Source organism: Myotis yumanensis, unplaced genomic scaffold (genome assembly GCF_028538775.1).
Source record: "Myotis yumanensis isolate MYYU_CA2020_CCGP unplaced genomic scaffold, mMyoYum1.0.hap1 SCAF_12, whole genome shotgun sequence".
NCBI lineage: Eukaryota > Metazoa > Chordata > Mammalia > Chiroptera > Vespertilionidae > Myotis > Myotis yumanensis.
This window is the reverse complement of record NW_027223763.1, coordinates 61,201,508-61,218,675: the sequence shown is the minus strand read 5'-3', so window position 1 is coordinate 61,218,675 and position 17,168 is coordinate 61,201,508. Positions and strand designations below refer to the sequence as shown.

Below are 17,168 nucleotides of genomic sequence, written 5' to 3'. Positions count from 1 at the left end.
CATCAGGGATATTGGCCTGTAATTTTTTGTAATTTGTGTGTGTGTGTGGTTTTAATATTGGTTATGCTGGCTTTGTAGAATGATTTTGGAAACATTTTTTCATCTTTTGGTAGGGCACATGTGCTAGTGCTGCAGTGCCCTGCTAGTTCTGCACGTTCTCTAGGTAGGGCAGCCCTGCCAATAGGCTCTCTAATGCTTGTTTAGTTATATACTTTCTCTGGGTTGGGGAGCCCCACACACATGTGTAGCCCAGTGGTTGCATGTAGCAGTGCCCTGCAGTATTTGCTAGATTAATTTGTCCTGTACATGGCACCCTTCTGTTCCTGCCGGAGCTAGCTCCAAAGGGATGGCCGGGGACCTGCTACAGCAGCTCCGCAAGTTGGCCAGAACTCCCACTCACTGTCCAAGTCAGGGAAACAAACTGGTGCCTCCAGTCCTGGGTTGTCCCCCAACCTTCTCTCTGTGGTCTCTTACTAGTTGTGCAATTGGCCCTCAGCTGACTCTCAGGAGAAATTGTTCTAAATGTAGGTGTAATTCGATGTGTTCTTGGGAGCGGGTGAGCTTAGTATCCTCTTATGAGGTCATCTTGGGCTGCTTCTGAAACCAGTTACTTTATTGCAAAACTTTTCAGAATCTCTCCTATACTAAGGTGTGTTGTTTTCCTCGTAGAGTTTCACATATGCTGCATTTTCTGTTTGTTCATCTGTCACCCACCCCTACTTGTGGCTAAAGGGACAGGTATTTTGAGGTACCATTTTAAGAAACATTGTAAATTATCTCTAAAGTATAAGATGGACAAAAATTCAACAAGTCATACTGCTGTCATGGTCTTGCCAGTTTAATCATTCAGCATATTTCTATATCAAACTGTAGCTTTAGCTAAAAGATTCAGCAATCATCACAAAACTGTCATTATCAAATTCAAAATATCCTTCCATTGTGCAGACACATCTACCTATACACACATATTTCTAAAGCAAGCTAAGCAGAGAAACCTCCATGATTCCTTCTTTTTTTCTTTAAACAGCATTTGCCGTCTATCAGTCGCTGCCTTACTTTGAATCATTTGGCACTTACTCCACAAAGCTGCCCTTTGACCTGTCCATCTACTTCCCATATGTGCTGAAAATATATCTCATGATGCTCTTTATAGGTAAGTGGCGTTTCTGTTTTGTGCTGCCATCAACCTTAACAGAAAGGTCTACAAACATGGGACAGAACAAAGAGGAAGCCTGACACAATGAGTTAGACCTTGTTAGTAAAGCACCTACAAATTATAATAGTTTTTTCAAGATCAAATGAACCAGAACAGTTTTACTAGCAGAAAATGAAACTGCATTATATTATATATGAAATATAGAAGTTTCTACTATCGACACAAGTATCTAAAAAAATATAGATGTCAAAATAAGCAGTCCTATTTCTGATTTTTCCATTTACAGTGGGGCCTTGACTTACGAGTTTAATTCGTTCCAAGACCGAGCTCCTTAAGGAGCTCGTTAACTCAAATTACTCTGTCAACTTAATGCAAAAAATCGGCCGAGAGACAGCTGGTATCTCAAAAAACTCGTTAGTCAGAACACTCGTAAGTCAAGGCCCCACTGTATATCTATTTAGTTATCTATTTAGCTATTCTTTCCTAGCAAGTAAAAAAATGTATGTAACAAAAACTTACAGTTGAAAAAATTTGGTCAATTTCCCAGGAAATAGGGAAAAAGACCTCCATTATTAAATTTTAGCTTCCCCAGCTCTCACCATCACAAATCCCCAAGAATAGTGATTATCGCTAGAAGGTAACAACTATCAAATATATAAGAACAATACACAAAAGAGAAGACAAATGTGAAACATTAGGGGACATGGAGAGAGCTCCCTTAAAGAAAGGGAAAAATGAATTCCTTTCAATAAATGATGAGGTGGAGGGGTTTGCTTTACTTTCCCTTCTGCGAATCTCTCCTGCCAAGTCTGAGCCCTGGCCTCCCAGACAGCGCTCTAACTGTATTTTAAAACTATGGTTCGTTCCAAAGAAATGGTTAATCACTCTTACTAACTTTTACCATTTCCTTCTCACGATAGGTATGTATTTTACCTACAGTCATCTTTACTCAGAAAGAAGAGACGTCCTCAGCGTCTTTCCCATAAAAAAGAAGAAACTGTGAGCAGCATTCTGCTGTGACGTAAGGAAAAACAGGCTGTGGATTCTGCTGCAGAAACACCACAGGAAGCATGCTGGTGGGGGAAGACCGAGCGTGTGACAGAAATCCATGAATGACCTCCTCCCCGGACACCTCACAGCAGCCTGTTTTGAAAATATAATGTATGAGACCCATAGACTCTGAACCACCTGTTTCTCCAAAGCTGTGGGTTTCATACAAGTTAAGTTTATATTGTATGAAGCCTGATAGTTTCCTATAAAGGTAATGAGAAGTAGATTAACTGGAGTAGATTCAATTAACACATTGTATATGGGAAACGTATTTATACGTTTTACGTTGACTGGTAAACACAATTTCCAGTGAGTTTTCCAGTATTTGTCTGTTTAAAATTTAAGAAAAATAATTCAGTATACATTTTATAGTAAATCACAAAAAGTTTCATTGAAAAAAAAAATATGTAAAACTAAAGTTATCGTAATTTTACTGAACGTTGCCATTTGCGCAAAAAATTAGCAAAAATGGCCCGCATACAATGTGTTAACTTGAGAGACCAAAGTTGTTAAACCACATCTATTTCTTTTTACTTCCGAATTCCCCTGTAGCAGCAGATCCACAGGAGGGAGCGCTGTGAAGTATGGTCTGCAGTGTCCACAGTAACATTTTGTAGATGTCACCGTTCCCAGAGGTAACACTCGTCAGACACACTTACAAAAGGAAACCATTTTCCCAACCCCGAAAGACCATTAATATTACACAAGTTATCTGGGCTTTGATGCTGTAAAGCAGGACCCTGATGCAAACAATAAACCTTTGATAAATACACAAATAATGCCCCATATTCCTTTAAAAAAACAGGTCACATATACCTTACATTGAGATAAAAGCTAAGAAAATTAAGAACTAGTCATGTTTCATATCATTTATTACTGAATTACTATTGTTAATTACTCTAACGTTATAAGTCATCACTTATAGCTTTGAAAATTGATCCTTTGAAGATTTAAAATATATAACTGATTAATGGAATAATTTCTGAATCACTGGAATATCATTTGCTTTTCTTGGAAGAATTATAGAATCTTATTATCCAGCAACTATATAAAAAGGGTACTTAATATTTTGTTACATAAAAACCAGGTAGTAAAAATGTATTTACAAAAAAATAATAATTTTACACCATTAAATAAAACAATCAAGCATTAAAAGATAATTTGATATCTTTAATGTCAGAATTTTAAGTATTAAGACTATCCTTTTTAAAAGCTATATTTTGCTTTTAAAGTTGCTTATTTTACTTCTAAATTAAAAAAAAGTTACTGAAAACTTTAGTGTGCAAATATTCTCTTTACAAACTGTTGGTGACTTAGTCTAGCTCCCTCCCAATAAAGATGGCCACATATATTGCTGAAATATACATCTAGAATCACTAAAATGAAGATAAAGAACTAGAGAAACTATACTTTATTGGGTCATTACAAGAAATTAAAATTTCATTACTAAATAACACTTTAATTTTTAATGCAAATTACCTGAAGAACCTTCCTACTTCTTAAAATAGAAGACCAAAAAGAAACACAAGTAAATTTATAATTATGGTAATTTTGAAACAGAAATAAGGATTGACAATAATTTGAGATATCTGCAGCATTTGTAACATAAAAAGATTTGTAACATAATTTCCTATGGTGACAATTGTTAGTATTATTGTGGTTGGTTGCTTATATTAAAATTGAAATACTGAATTTCACTAGAGATTAGTGAAAATAAGGATGTGCTTTCTTCTTCCACTCAACTTCATGTTCCCCAGGTTAAGAAACCAAGAGAGTAACCATCTAATTAATTGGCTGTTATCGAGATTGAGAAGTTTTAACTGTGTCCATCAAATCTCCATTGTGTTTTGTTCAGTGTGGTGAAAGAGTTTCTCTAACGTAAGAACCATTTGGTATTTTGAAAGCATAAGATATGACTTCTAAATGATTTTTCTTTGGAGTTTCAAATGCCAAGTGAATTACCTGAAGTTCTAATAACTTAAGCAAAGAAATAGTAATCACAACAACAGTGTCTCTGGTGCCAATAAACCAACAATAAAACTACCCCCCAATCACACTGTTGTGGCGAATTTACTCCATCACTCAGCAAAAAGTCTACTAAAATATACAAGGGGCCGGAACCAGTTTGGCTCAGTGGATAGAGCGTCGGCTTGCGTACTGAAGGGTCCTGGGTTCGATTCCGGTTAGGGCATGTACCTGGGTTGTGGACACATCCCCAGTAGGAGATGTGCAGGAGGCAGCTGATCGATGTTTCTCTCTCATCGATGTTTCTAGCTCTCTATCTCTCTCCCTTCCTCTCTGTAAAAAATCCATAAAATATATTAAAAAAAATAAAAAATAAATAAAAATAAAATATACAAGGGAAACCCACACACCCTCGCACGGAATATCAGAGTCCTGAACTTTTCCTTCATCAAAGTAGTTGTATACAAAGCAATAACAAACTTCTTCCCAACATCTTCGTTCAGTTTCATCCTTCATCAAAGTAGTTGTATACAAAGCAATAACAAACTTCTTCCCAACATCTTCGTTCAGTTTCATCTTACTGTAGTCTGCTCGTCAAGAAGCACTCCTATCCTGGTCTTAGCTTTTGCTTCTATAAACAGGTGCACCTTAGTAGAGAGTGAGTTGATCCTGAGTCGGCTGTGTACACATGCCTACGTACACTCAAGAAACACTCATATTGTGCCTACAATGTACCAGTCACAGGTCAACATGATAAAACCTTTACCAAGTTTGTTATTAAAGAAGGTACCACATCTCACTGAAGTCCCTAAGAGAAGTGGTAACTTCTTTTTTTTTTTTTTTTTACTATACCAGACTCTGCCTATGAAGAGCAAATTGTCACATAAAAGAATCTTTCTTCCAGAAGTGTCTGAAGTAGCTATAACATCAAGATCTACATATTTATCTGGAGAAACGTACATTTATTTAAAATGTATGTGCAAAGACAACACAGTTACATTTTGTTTCATTGTGCTAAAGTATTGAAGTGATTTAAACAAAAATGACCTTACCTTTTACCCAACATCTTCCTCTCATTTGTTTATTTCTGTCATTTTACTTTCTTCTTCTGGACCTAAGTGATATGCTAATTTTGATTTGGCACTTTTCCCTAGGTCAGTGGTCGGCAAACTGTGGCTCGCGAGCCACATGTGGCTCTTTAGCCCCTTGAGTGTGGCTCTTCCACAAAATACCACGTGCGGGTGTGCTCGTTCAGTGTGATTGAAAATTCGTGGCCCATGCGCAGAAGTTGGTTTTCAGCCTGGGCGAGTCTATTTTGAAGAAGTGGTGTTAGAAGAAGTGGAGGGTGGACATACAGAGGATGAACGAAAGGAGATAGACAAAACAAGTATACGAGATGAGTGTGGATGGGAGATTTGGAAGGGGTCGACCTCAGCAAACGTACCTCAATCAGATTGAGGACGTTTTTAGCAAAGGCCAGCTTAGGAGTACCCTAATTAAGTTAATAACAATGGACCTACCTATATAGTTTAAGTTTAAAAAATTTGGCTCTCAAAAGAAATTTCAATCGTTGTACTGTTGATATTTGGCTTTATTGACTAATGAGTTTGCCGACCACTGCTCTAGGTCATTTATTCGAAGTAATTCCAGGGAGCAATGTCACAGAGTTAACCAGAGGGCCTGTTTGGAATGCAGATCCCCGGGTTTTCCCCTAGAGATCTGCTGAATCAGAGCCATTGGTAATGGCCCAGGAACCTGCAGGTTGACAGGCCCCTCAAATGAGCCTCACGCTGCAGTCTGAGAACCACTGCTATTGAGTCTAAGGTACTGCAGCTTTGGAAACCAGGAAAACTGCTAATGACTATTTAAATAAAAGTCAACATACAATGTTCTGTTTTTAAAACAGATGATGACATTCATTTGTTAATCCTCACCTGAGGATATTTTTTCAGAGAGTGGAAGGAAGGTAAGGGGAAGGGGGAGAGGGAGAGGGAGGGAGGGAGGGAGGGAGGGAGGAGGAGGAGGAGGAGGAGGAGGAGAGAGAGAGAGAGAGAAAAAGAGAGAGAGAGAGAGAGATACATCAGCGTGAAGAGAGACACATAGACTGGTTGCCTCCTACATGCTCCTTGACCAGGGGCAGGGAGCAAACCGGCAACCCAGGTATGTGCCCTTGACCAGGAATTGAACGAGACCCTTCAGTGTGTTCTAGCCACTTAGCACACCAGCTCAGGCTAACATTCATTTTTGTTCTTATGCTTATCTAGTTTTTAAACATATTAAATTATGCTTATCTAGTTTTTAAACATATTAAATTATGCTTATCCATATTAAATAAGAATTGTTAACTATATATTTGCTAAGGGTAGCTGGTGTTTTAAATATAACAAGGTTAGTCAATTCTATATGAAAATCAATTCGTAAAACATATCCCTTAATTCATGAGATACTCATAGGTGCCCGTTGTGTACTCACTTTGTGGTATTCAGCTGAACTGCGGGGTCCTGTGAGGGAGAGGTAGTCCGGAGGTAGAACTGGCCTGTATTTGAAATCCTGCTCCAATATTTACTACCCTTCAGGCCTGCATTCAAGCATCACAGCTGCTATTTATTTTCAGTGAAACATATAAAAGGGGTAGCATCTCCACTGCAGTTTAGAATTTATAAAGCATTTTTGTATTCTTTCTCTTAACCCCCTACAACTACTTTGGGAAGTTGGTTTTATTTCCTGGATTAAAGGAATACCCTAAGTCAGGGAGCCGTCGCTGTCATTTTCATTCAGTTGCATATTCAGCCATTTAGCTGGACATCACCTCACCAGTGCTCTGAGTCTGACAAGAACTGCATGACCTCTCTAATCTGCAATTTTAAAAAATGTACTGTTTGTGAAGATTAATCCATTACATGCCAGCTTAAGCACTAATAATGACCCGTATCATACATTTTAAAAGAACTCCCAGATTCTGAATAAAGTATTTCCTTCCAGGAAATATAAGAGCATATTACCTTGTCCTAGGCCAGAGCAACGATGATACGCATTTACAGGCGAAGGTGATGCTGTGGCGGGGTTTCCACACGAGAGACGAGGGATGTGAACCGTCCCATCCGCGTTCAGTCCCGTGGCTCCAGGTGAAATCCTGCAGCTAAGAGTAGGCTGGTTTCGCCATGCTGGTGTGGCTCAGTGACCGAGCGTCGACCTATGAACCAGGAGGTTACTGGTTTGATTCCCTGATTCGATTCCTGGTCAGGGCAAATGCCTGGGTTGCAGGCTCAATCCCAAGTAGGGGCATGTAGGAGGCAGCCGATCAATGATTCTCTCTCATAATGGATGTTTTTATCTTTCTCTTTCCCTTTCCTTTCCTCTTTGGAATCAATTTAAAAAAAAAAAAAAGAAAGAATAGGCTGGTTTGTGTCACAGATACAAACTGATCAGAGATGTAGCCTACAACTCGGGCTTTAAGGATGGCCCGTCTTCTTAACCAAATGTTCTGATTTCTCTTCTAAAACAGCAATTTACCAAAATATTTACCAGAAATCTAAAACTACTGCTTACTTTCAAAGCGTCTAAGTTATTTCAAGATACTAGTTGAGCCCTTAACAAAGTCTTATTCCTTATACCATCACAATATCAATATCTTTGGTTAAAAGCCTTGAGAAAAGTTAACTCTGGCAATTAACTTTAAAAAATGGTTATTCACAGCCTATTAGTTACCATGGAGCCATTGCATTACAAATAAAACACAAAGGTTTCAGGCACTTACATGAATCCCGACATCTGCTCCTAGCGTACACTTTTCAAATCAAGAACCAGGGTGTTGGGACATTTCGGAGACACCTGGCTTTAACCCCACACGTGTTAATCCGTCCCAGCATACGACTTGTCTTGGCAACTTACAACTTCAAAAACTAACCGGAGATGGCCTGTAAGGAAACTTATCCTTTTGGATATATTTGGGACACCTGGTCTAAAAAAGCAGAGGCTTCTGGTTTCTAGAGAAGGAAGTGAAATATCCTAAGAGGATAATTTAATTCTTACCTGAGGTCCGGCGGGGAACTGAGTGACCTATTCCGGTGACCTATATGTTAGAAGGCTGAGATTTTAGAACTTCTAAGATTATCAAATTTACAGCCTTTCATTTTAGACTCTTTAGCGGTTCCCATGAGTGGGAAAATCCCATACATTTTATGCTCAAGGCTGCTGGAGACAAAAACAGGGATCCAGGGAGGAGAGGACTAAGGTCTATCTTACCCCTTTGTACTCTTCTGTTTTCTTGTCAAAGCCAGGGGCAGGGACAAAGTTTGAATGGGAGGAGACTGGGCTGAACCAAAAAAGGAAGTGGGGTTTAGATTCTTCACCCTTTCCGTGGGTATCGGTGAGCTTTCTCTCAGAGGGAAATGCAGAGCAGTTCTTCAGAGTGTTACACAGTGAAACACCAGTGTGTGAAACCTGCAAACTGCTCTTTACTGCGGCCCAGGTTAGCAACCTGTTCTGGGAATCTCAAATCCTTCAGTCCACGAAGGACCTGTTCCTTTGCACCGCAGCTCCTAAACGTCCCAATTCCAGAGACTTACTCACAGGAGGCAGGATTGCTTCTTTGATCTGATTACGGAAATCTACAGTAATCATATTAAGCAACCGGTTTAATAAAGCACATTAAACCATAAGCACATGAATACCAAGGTGTAATCCTTGGTGGGAATTTTCATCTTAAAGTGAGTGTTGATGAGCCTGAGGCAGTAGAGAGAGCACTGGACCTGCGGCTCTAGGAGCTTGGTTCTAGGCATAGCTCTGCCGCTTATTGGATGTGCCTTCTCCATTTAAAAATAGAAAATAAGGCCTCGTCACAGTATTGCTGCAAGAGTTAAATAAGATCATACAAGTAAAAGCTCTAGCGCACTAACAGTCTGGCATCTAACAATAAATATTAGATAAATTTCAACCTCTCATTGGAGGAGATTTAAGAAAATGTATGTAGGTGGGAAAAAGAGGGAGGCTGGCTTCTAACATCAACTTTCTACCTCTCTGCTTCCTTCAAATTCATTTCCCTGTAGCCCAGGCTCTAAAGAAAATTATCCATGAAATATGGGCAACGCAGGTCAATAGTACCTGGGAGCTGGCCTTCCCTTCTGTAGGCATCTCAGCACCCTGTGGAGTTCAGCAAAAGAAAGAACTGTGACCTGGTAACAGAGTATAAGTTACACAGTGAGACACAACTGTTGGAAACCTGCAAACATAAACCCAGCTATCTGAAAAACAGAATCAGTAGATCTATTTTTAACCTAAGTGGTAGGTAGGTACACTTGGTGACACCATCAAGGGACTGTCCCATGGGAATACTGAACGTTCTGGGTGCCTGTAAAGCAGCAGGCACTGCGCCATAGCATGCTGGACACAGTCCATTATCCCAAACATTTCTCCCTGGCGATCCACAGGTGTCCTCCTCAGTATGTTTATATGACTGGCTAAAGGCAAGCCCGATTAATGACTGCATGGAGGAAAGATAGTTAGCAAATATCAAAATTAAAATGCTGGCTGATTCCCAAGCCCTTGAGCAAAATGCAACTCTTGAGGATATGGTCACATACTGTACCTTCATTTACTTGTCATGAGGCCGCTAGCCGTCCTGATTAAGACAGGGATTTGTACTAATAAAATAGATTCATCTTTCAAGGCGTATTTGTCACTTTTTGCTTGCCTAGCATCCCAATTCAGGTGGACCAGGCCTGGTCAAGTAGAGGATCCCACTTCCCAGGGACTCACATGTGACGTGAGACGAGTCAGAGTCCTCCCCATGTGGCTGCTGCCATGCCTGTGAGCAAAGACACCTTTCCTTCCACTGAGGCTGCTGGCAGCTGTCTTGACAGCTATGCGGAGTGATCCTGAGAGGAACAAAGTCCGGGGCACGGTCTGACTCCCTGGATGCTACTGCGCCTGAACAGATCTATCTTTAACTTCTGGTCTGTGAACTAATGACAGTCTCCTTTTTAGCTGAAGCCATTTTGAGTTGGGCAACTTTCACTTGCATTCAAAAGCCCCACGCTCAGGACAATCAGAGCCGCCACTCATCGATCTGGTTTAGCTCACGGTTAACACCACGCTTATTATGTCAATGTGTCTGGCGGTTACAAGAGAGTATTTCACCAACAAGGATAAGAAAAGCTGTCTCACTTACTGAGCCAATGGGTGTCCTCCAGAGGCTTCATGGGAAATAGATGAATATTAGATATTTAATTCAATATTTAATGAAAAGGTAAAAACAAAACCAAAGACCAACTGACCCTATCATAAAGTTAGGGTCCGGGGCTCACTGGAGCAAGCATACCTGTACTGAAACTATTTGAACAGGCATCCACAAGCCCACAGCTTTTCTGATCTGTCATGGGTCCCTCAGGGATCAACTTACTAGTAAGATAGGGAAGCTCTGTGTAATGCCTCCGGCACCACCAGGGTTGGGTTTGGTTAGCAGAACCTAGCCTATGCCTGAAAACAAATAAAAGTCACATGCACAAATTCATGGGACTATTTTACTAGAATCTGGGGGAGAGTCAAAGTTGTACAAAGAAAATCTTCAGATTGAACTCTAGCCAAGTGAAAGAAAGTTCAAGTTCTCGTTTCATCCTCCACTGGCCTGGGTACGGAAGCAGCGTCTCCTTTCCTGGCACTCAGGGTTCAAACCGTCAGTGATGTGGCCTCCCTCTCATGTCCGTGAGATGCATCACATTGTGTGTGGTCCCAGACACACATTCTGAAAAATTCCTCCCATTTGCGTAGTTTTCCTCTTCCGGCTGAGAATGTGGCTGGCTATGGCAAAACTGTTCACCAGCCGTACGCTCTGGTCCATACTGCTTTCTTCTTAAACTCTGGGAGAACTCTTAAGGACAGCAGGGTGGCTAAGGGGACAAGAAAGCAAAGTGTGCTGTTGCATTTGGTGGAGCTGCATTTGCAAAGGTCATTTAGATCAAAAGAGTATCAGGATGGAACTTGGCTAATCTTCAAGACCAAGAATTACCACCAAGACTTAGACAATATTTTAATGGCAGAAAACCATTAATAAAGTTTGGGGGAAAGTTTTTTTGTGTTTTTGTTGGTTTTTTTTTTTGGTACCAGTTCAGGGGAAATTCTGCACAATTAAAACAAAAACTGACTTCAGGGATGCTGGTAATATTCTTTTTCTTAATCAGGGTGCTTATTAAATAAGTGTGTTTCCTTTATAAAAACCTACTTATGACTTGACTATTTTTCTACATGAATAGTATTTAAAAATAATCTATATTACTTTTACACTAATTATTTAACTACAAGATAAAAACAAAACAAGCCCTAACCGGTTTGGCTCAGTGGATAGAGCGTCAGCCTGTGGACTGAAAGGTCCCAGGTTCGATTCCGGTCAAGGGCATGTACCTGGGTTGCGGGCACATCCCCAGTGGGAGGTGTGCAGGAGGCAGCTGATCGATGTTTCTCTCCCATCGATGTTTCTTAACTCTCTATCCTTCTCCCTTCCTCTCTGTAAAAAATCAATAAAATATATTAAAAAAAAAAAAAAAACAAAACAAAACAAAACAAAACAAAACCAAAGACCAACTGACCCTATGATAAAGTTAGGTTCAGGGGCTAAGTGGAGCAAGCATACCTGTACTGAAACTATTTGAACAGGTCTCCACAAGTCCACAGCTTTTCTTATCTGTCATGGGTCCCTCAGGGATCAATTTAAAATAGGGAAGTTCTGTGTAATGCCTCTAGGTAACTTATATATATTATTTTGGAATACTAATAGAAATATACTGAGATATTATTTAAAATATAATAATGTGAAGGAATGGAGGTAAGCCAGAGTTACACAATTATTGTGTGTGACTCTAATAAAGCCCTTGAACAGATAATTTAGCTAAACATTACTTTCTTAACCCAAATTACTCTTTTCCTCATCAGTATCAATTCTTTGTTATCTTCATAACCTAAGACAGTATATGTTGGCAGTAACCAATGGTATTATGGACCCATGGTCATTACAAATGAGTCCAGATTCCCCCATGCAAACAAATAGAGGACATCCTAGCAGCAAATCTCTAGGGATGGATCTAGGGGAACTATTTCAGGCCCCAGCCCTATTCTCAATGAAGTTCTGTGACTGATCAGAATCACCTGCACAGACATGTCCTCCACCCTCTTTGTGGGTAGGGAGAAGAATCAGACACAATACATTAGGAAATTCTCACTTGTGTGGCAAATAATAAATTATGCCATACTTAAAGTAAAATATGGTCATACTAGGACTCTAGCCTGGAGATAGGCCCGATAGATTATAAAAAGTTAGGCCAACATGCAATCTTCCCAGGTGAGCCGTTTCAGGGCAGTATATTACAGCATGTCTGGGAATCCACAACAGCTATTGGCAGGATACAACCCCTGCCCATCCACCCACAGAGCCAGCCCTAAAGACTTCTCCTATTTGATTAAAAAAAGTCTATATAATTTTCACAGAAATAACTTCTATGTTTGTTGTCCCAACAGTCATAGTTTAACAAATCAATAGAGGAGTACTATAAAAAAAAATCACAAAAAAACATATAAATACCTGGGAAATATCCAACTCCCTTGGCAAAATACCAGGCAGCCATTAAAAATACTAGGATGAAGCCAGTGTAAGAAAAGGTTAAATGCTTTAAAAAATATAAAAGGAAGTATTCAAAGTGTCTGTGTATTTTCTCAATTATTTATAATTTTAAACACGTTAAAACAACACATACACAGAGGGGGCAAAAACTTCTCCGGAAAAATATCAAAGTTACCACTGGCCAATGGGATTCTGGATTCCTCTTTGCTTTTAATGAATTTTCTAAGTTTTGCTTAGAGTCATATTTTACAATTATAATAAAACATTTAAAAAACCATTTAAAGAAAAATTAAATGCCCTGAAATTAAAATTAAATGCACTGAAAAATTAAATCCACTTTCTAATTCCAAAGGCCACACTGGTGGCAGCTCCGAGTTTCTTCTTCAACTGAACCAGGACGAGCCCCTTCAGGAACCAGCACCCACTCAGATGCTGGTTCGCAGCGCGGACAGCACTGGGAGGTTTTCGCCTATAGCGGGCAGGAAGCACAGAAGTCATACCTTTTAAAAGACCCCTGGGTTCCGCAGAGAGGCCTTCCTTAGGACTTTCCATGAGGTTGAATAGCCAATCGATGAACTGGAGTGAAAATGAAGAAGACAGCATCAGTCAGAGACCAGTCAGCCCTAGGGCCCGCATCCATGCGGATCAGAGCAGTAGTCCCTGGGGAGCACCTGACTGGGTTGGGGGAGGCCCTGGAGAAAGGGACCAGGCACAAGGGTAAAGACAGACACAGCTCCCATTCAGTCAGAAGACCCTCAAAGTCAAACCTCCTTTCCTCGCTGAATACCCTGAGACCTGCTATAGGTTTTAAGAGTGAGGGACACATGGGCCCCGAGGGACTTCTGTGTGCCATGAACATTCTCTCTCGTTATTCTGAGGGGTCCAGATTGGTCAAAAACCCTTGCCCAATTCCACTCTCATTGAATAGCAGAGTCAAGATCTGAACTTAAGTATACCCAACTACACAGCCTCACACTCTTGCTGTGGCCAGTGCGGCTCAGTTGGTTGAGCGTCATCCCACGCACCAAGAGGTCGCAGGGTCGATTTCCAGTCAGGGCACATGCCCTGGTTATAGGCTCCATCCCCAGTAGAAGAGTGGGGGGTGCAGGAGGCAGCAGATCAATGTTTCTCTTTCATAGATGTCTGTCTGTCTGTCTCTCTATCTTTCCCCCTCTCTTCCTCTTTCTTTAAAAATTAATGAAAAAGCACCTCACACTATTTCTTTGCATCCTGCTGCTTGCTACCCGGGTCTGTGTGCAGCCAAGCCTAGGCTCCTAGGCTGGGCAGTAAACAGGGAAACTTATCAGATGTAAGCCACTGCTTCTAAAATAAAATATGTTTCTGTAGATAAGAGCAATTTATGCCCAAATGAATATAAAACAGCAAGTTGAAATGCAAAATAAAAAAAGCATAACATAATTTGCTAGGTAGAGCCAAGTGTGTTAACTGCACATAGATCCTGCAAATGAGGTAGAAACTCATAGTCTTTATGACTTTGGACTGATTTCCTACGGTGCAGCCAAAATTGTTTTTGAATTGGATATAGGGTAATTTCATTGATTCCTGAATGTTGCCAATCTTGACTCATTTGAACTTTGGACATAGAAGCTGGGTTGAAGAAAGAGTAACATAATAAAGAAAACATTCCTAATTCCCTGCTTTAATTAAAAGTTTTTTGCTTTGTTTATTTTTTCTCAACTTTGCTTTAAAATATCCTACTGGTAGAGTAAATAAGTTAAGCACTACAAACACACAATAGATGCAGGATGTTTACATTGTAGTTCAAAGCAAGCCTGGTGTCCTAGGCCAAAAATAACATGAGGTAATAAAACATTTAAACTGATTTTCATTTATGACACAGAAAACACAAAAGTTGGGGCAATACTACTAATGCTTATCAGGTTTAAGAAAAGAGGCATTTTCACTGAGATGCTCAGGGGAGTTGTGCATAGCTAAACTATGAGTCTGCAGCTCAAAAATATTTTTAAAGATTAGTAGTCAGGTTTTAAGAATAAGCCACATAAAGTTAGTTTTAAGCTTTCAGCCTAAAAAAAATCCAATTTTGATTACATGGGATTCAGAATAGAATCCTCCAAAACAACTGTATTAAAATAAAGACAGGTCAAGGCCACGTAATGAGAATTCTGGGAAGCACAGTACTGTCACTGCTTGGCAGGACAGCGAGTAAGCTGGTGAATCTTAATATCAAAAGCGTAAGGGACTTCCTGAGGGCAGGGGCGATCACCTCACATCCCACACATGTCCCCACAGCCTCCAGCACAGCCCGGAGCACGGCGGCGCCTGGAAGGCAGCTGAGCTGGACTATGAGATGATGGGTGCTCCAGGCTCATGTTTCCTCTCAGATTCCCTGACACCCGCCCCCAGGCACTGCTGATCACCCCTCCCTTGTTCATCACCACTCTACACTCCTTTCCCTCTTTATCATTCCATCTTGCAATCTTGAACTTGTCACCTTCTGAGTTCTCAGAGCTTACTCATTGTTTTGTCCCCAAGATCAAGAACACATGTGTCTTTGATAAATGAACGCAGGCAGAAGTGTTACCCCCCGGCGAGCAAGTTGGTTCTGTTGTCACTATTAGCCCCCATCTCTGAGGCTCTGCATCTGGCTGGGATGTGGGGCCAAGCATGAAGGCCTGTGGTGTGAGTCCAGTTTCGCTGACCTCCCACTTCACATCTACAGCAGGAACTGCCAAGGAGGAAATGGCCGCCTGCCCCGACAACAGGCGGCGGCCCTCACCTTCTGGGCCTGCTCCCTCCACGGCTCCTTCTGCAGCAGCAGCAGCATGCTACTGGGAAGGAGAGCGAGGGCCGCCTGCAGAGTGACCCTATGCATTGGGCTCCTGCCAAGGAAGCTGGATGCTGGCCCAGCCGGGCCCTGTTCTTGATGCCATGGCAACCAACTGGCACTGAGGCCGAGGAGGAGCGGGGCAGCATGGTCGGCCCACGCAACCACTGCCGCTGCAAAGATCAGCAACAAGAAGTCCAGAGCCTATAACAGAAATAGACACAAGGCTAGTCACATGTTTTAACCACCCAGAGTAACACATGTTCACATACACAGCCCTCTAGTGATGCAATGCTCTATTCCCCTCCCCTCCTCCCTCCTGTCCCACCCCTGCCCCAGAAGCGGACTGAACTGAAGAACAAACTCCGTTTCCAAACTTAATCAAGAGACTCTGTAGGGCAAGCATGTCAGATTCATGGCCCGCGGGCTATGTGCCTCATTTATTTGGCCCGTGTTAGCCTTTGAGTTTGACATGCTTGCTGTAGGGCTTTGGTAGGTTTTTGAGGTTCTCTTTTGGGAATACAGAGGGACCATCAGTTTGATTATTAGTGCTCTAACATTTCAGGAGAAACATAATTAAATTCCTAATCGTACTGAGCTTCAAATACTCATCTGATTTGGTGTTTTCTAAGAGATTAAAAATTAATTAAGAGTGCTATGGAAAAGTATATTTAGATTTATTGTTATGTGGCTGAAACTGATTTTAAAAATATTGACAGTTTTGTTCAATATTTTTGAACAATAACAAATGACTCTCTCTCCTCATGCATTCTACCAAGTGTGTCTAGAATCTGTCCCTTTAGATTTTAGACTAATCTAGACAATTGTAGAAATGGTGGTAACAGGGGCTACCTCTCAGATGTTGGATTACTGTGATTTAAATTACACTTCTTTCTGCTTATCTGTATTTCCTAGGTTTTAAAAGATTTTCATAAGAAAATGGAGAAGGCTAACAGAAACTCAGAAGATCAAAAGACAAAGAGGACAGGTTATGCTTGTTAAAAAAAAGTTCAAAAAGAACTCAATCTCTTAAAATTCCTACTCTAAAAATTTAAAAACACACGCAACTCCTCAGAAAAGTGGGGCAGAATTTCAAACAACATTCCAGGCTGTGCACATTTTTACTCACAAAGGAAACATGTGAATGAGACATGCCTATAGAAAAAAAAACTGTACACCTCAAAATTGCACAGAGGGCAGTCAAGAAAATGAGGCAAGAGGGGAAAGTGGTGTCATCATTTCATTTACTAATCTTTCTTTTTTAATTCACCCAATACCAGTGATTCTTAACCTTTTTTGGGTCAGAAGTCAACTTGAAGCTGTGCTGAAAACTCTCTAATATATGCACACATGCCCATAGGTAGTGTTGTGCACACAGATTACATGCACACACTCCAGGAATCTCTTCAAACCAGGCGTGTGAAGCCTCTTGGGCCAGCATGGAGGCCGGAGCCCTAGACCCCACCTCCTCTTGGGGTCAAGCCCAAGTACATAGACCCTGGGTTTGCCCTCCAGCTAGTGTCCTTTGTGTGCTGCCTGTCAAGGAACGTACTCTTTTGACATCTTTTTCAAGGTGTAAC

General features: G+C 40.9%; 2 protein-coding genes across 3 annotated transcripts in view; one reads left to right on the top strand and one right to left on the bottom strand.

The window, feature by feature from the left end:
* Positions 1–4,260, top strand: part of HACD4 (3-hydroxyacyl-CoA dehydratase 4) — a 40,594-nt gene extending 36,334 nt beyond the window's left edge. The window contains exons 6-7 of the mRNA XM_070431755.1: positions 1,028–1,153; positions 2,077–4,260. Coding sequence (XP_070287856.1) covers positions 1,028–1,153; positions 2,077–2,159 — 209 coding nt within the window. The 3' untranslated portion in view covers positions 2,160–4,260. The remainder of the gene's footprint in view (positions 1–1,027; positions 1,154–2,076) is intronic.
* A 5,861-nt stretch (positions 4,261–10,121) lies between these two features.
* FOCAD (focadhesin) overlaps positions 10,122–17,168 on the bottom strand; it is a 279,727-nt gene continuing 272,680 nt past the window's right edge. For both annotated transcript variants that reach the window (XM_070431752.1, XM_070431753.1), the window contains 3 exons: positions 15,541–15,792; positions 13,283–13,358; positions 10,122–11,058 (listed from right to left, as the gene is read on the bottom strand). In XM_070431752.1, the coding sequence (XP_070287853.1) occupies positions 10,985–11,058; positions 13,283–13,358; positions 15,541–15,792 (402 nt within the window). In that variant the 3' untranslated portion in view covers positions 10,122–10,984. The remainder of the gene's footprint in view (positions 11,059–13,282; positions 13,359–15,540; positions 15,793–17,168) is intronic.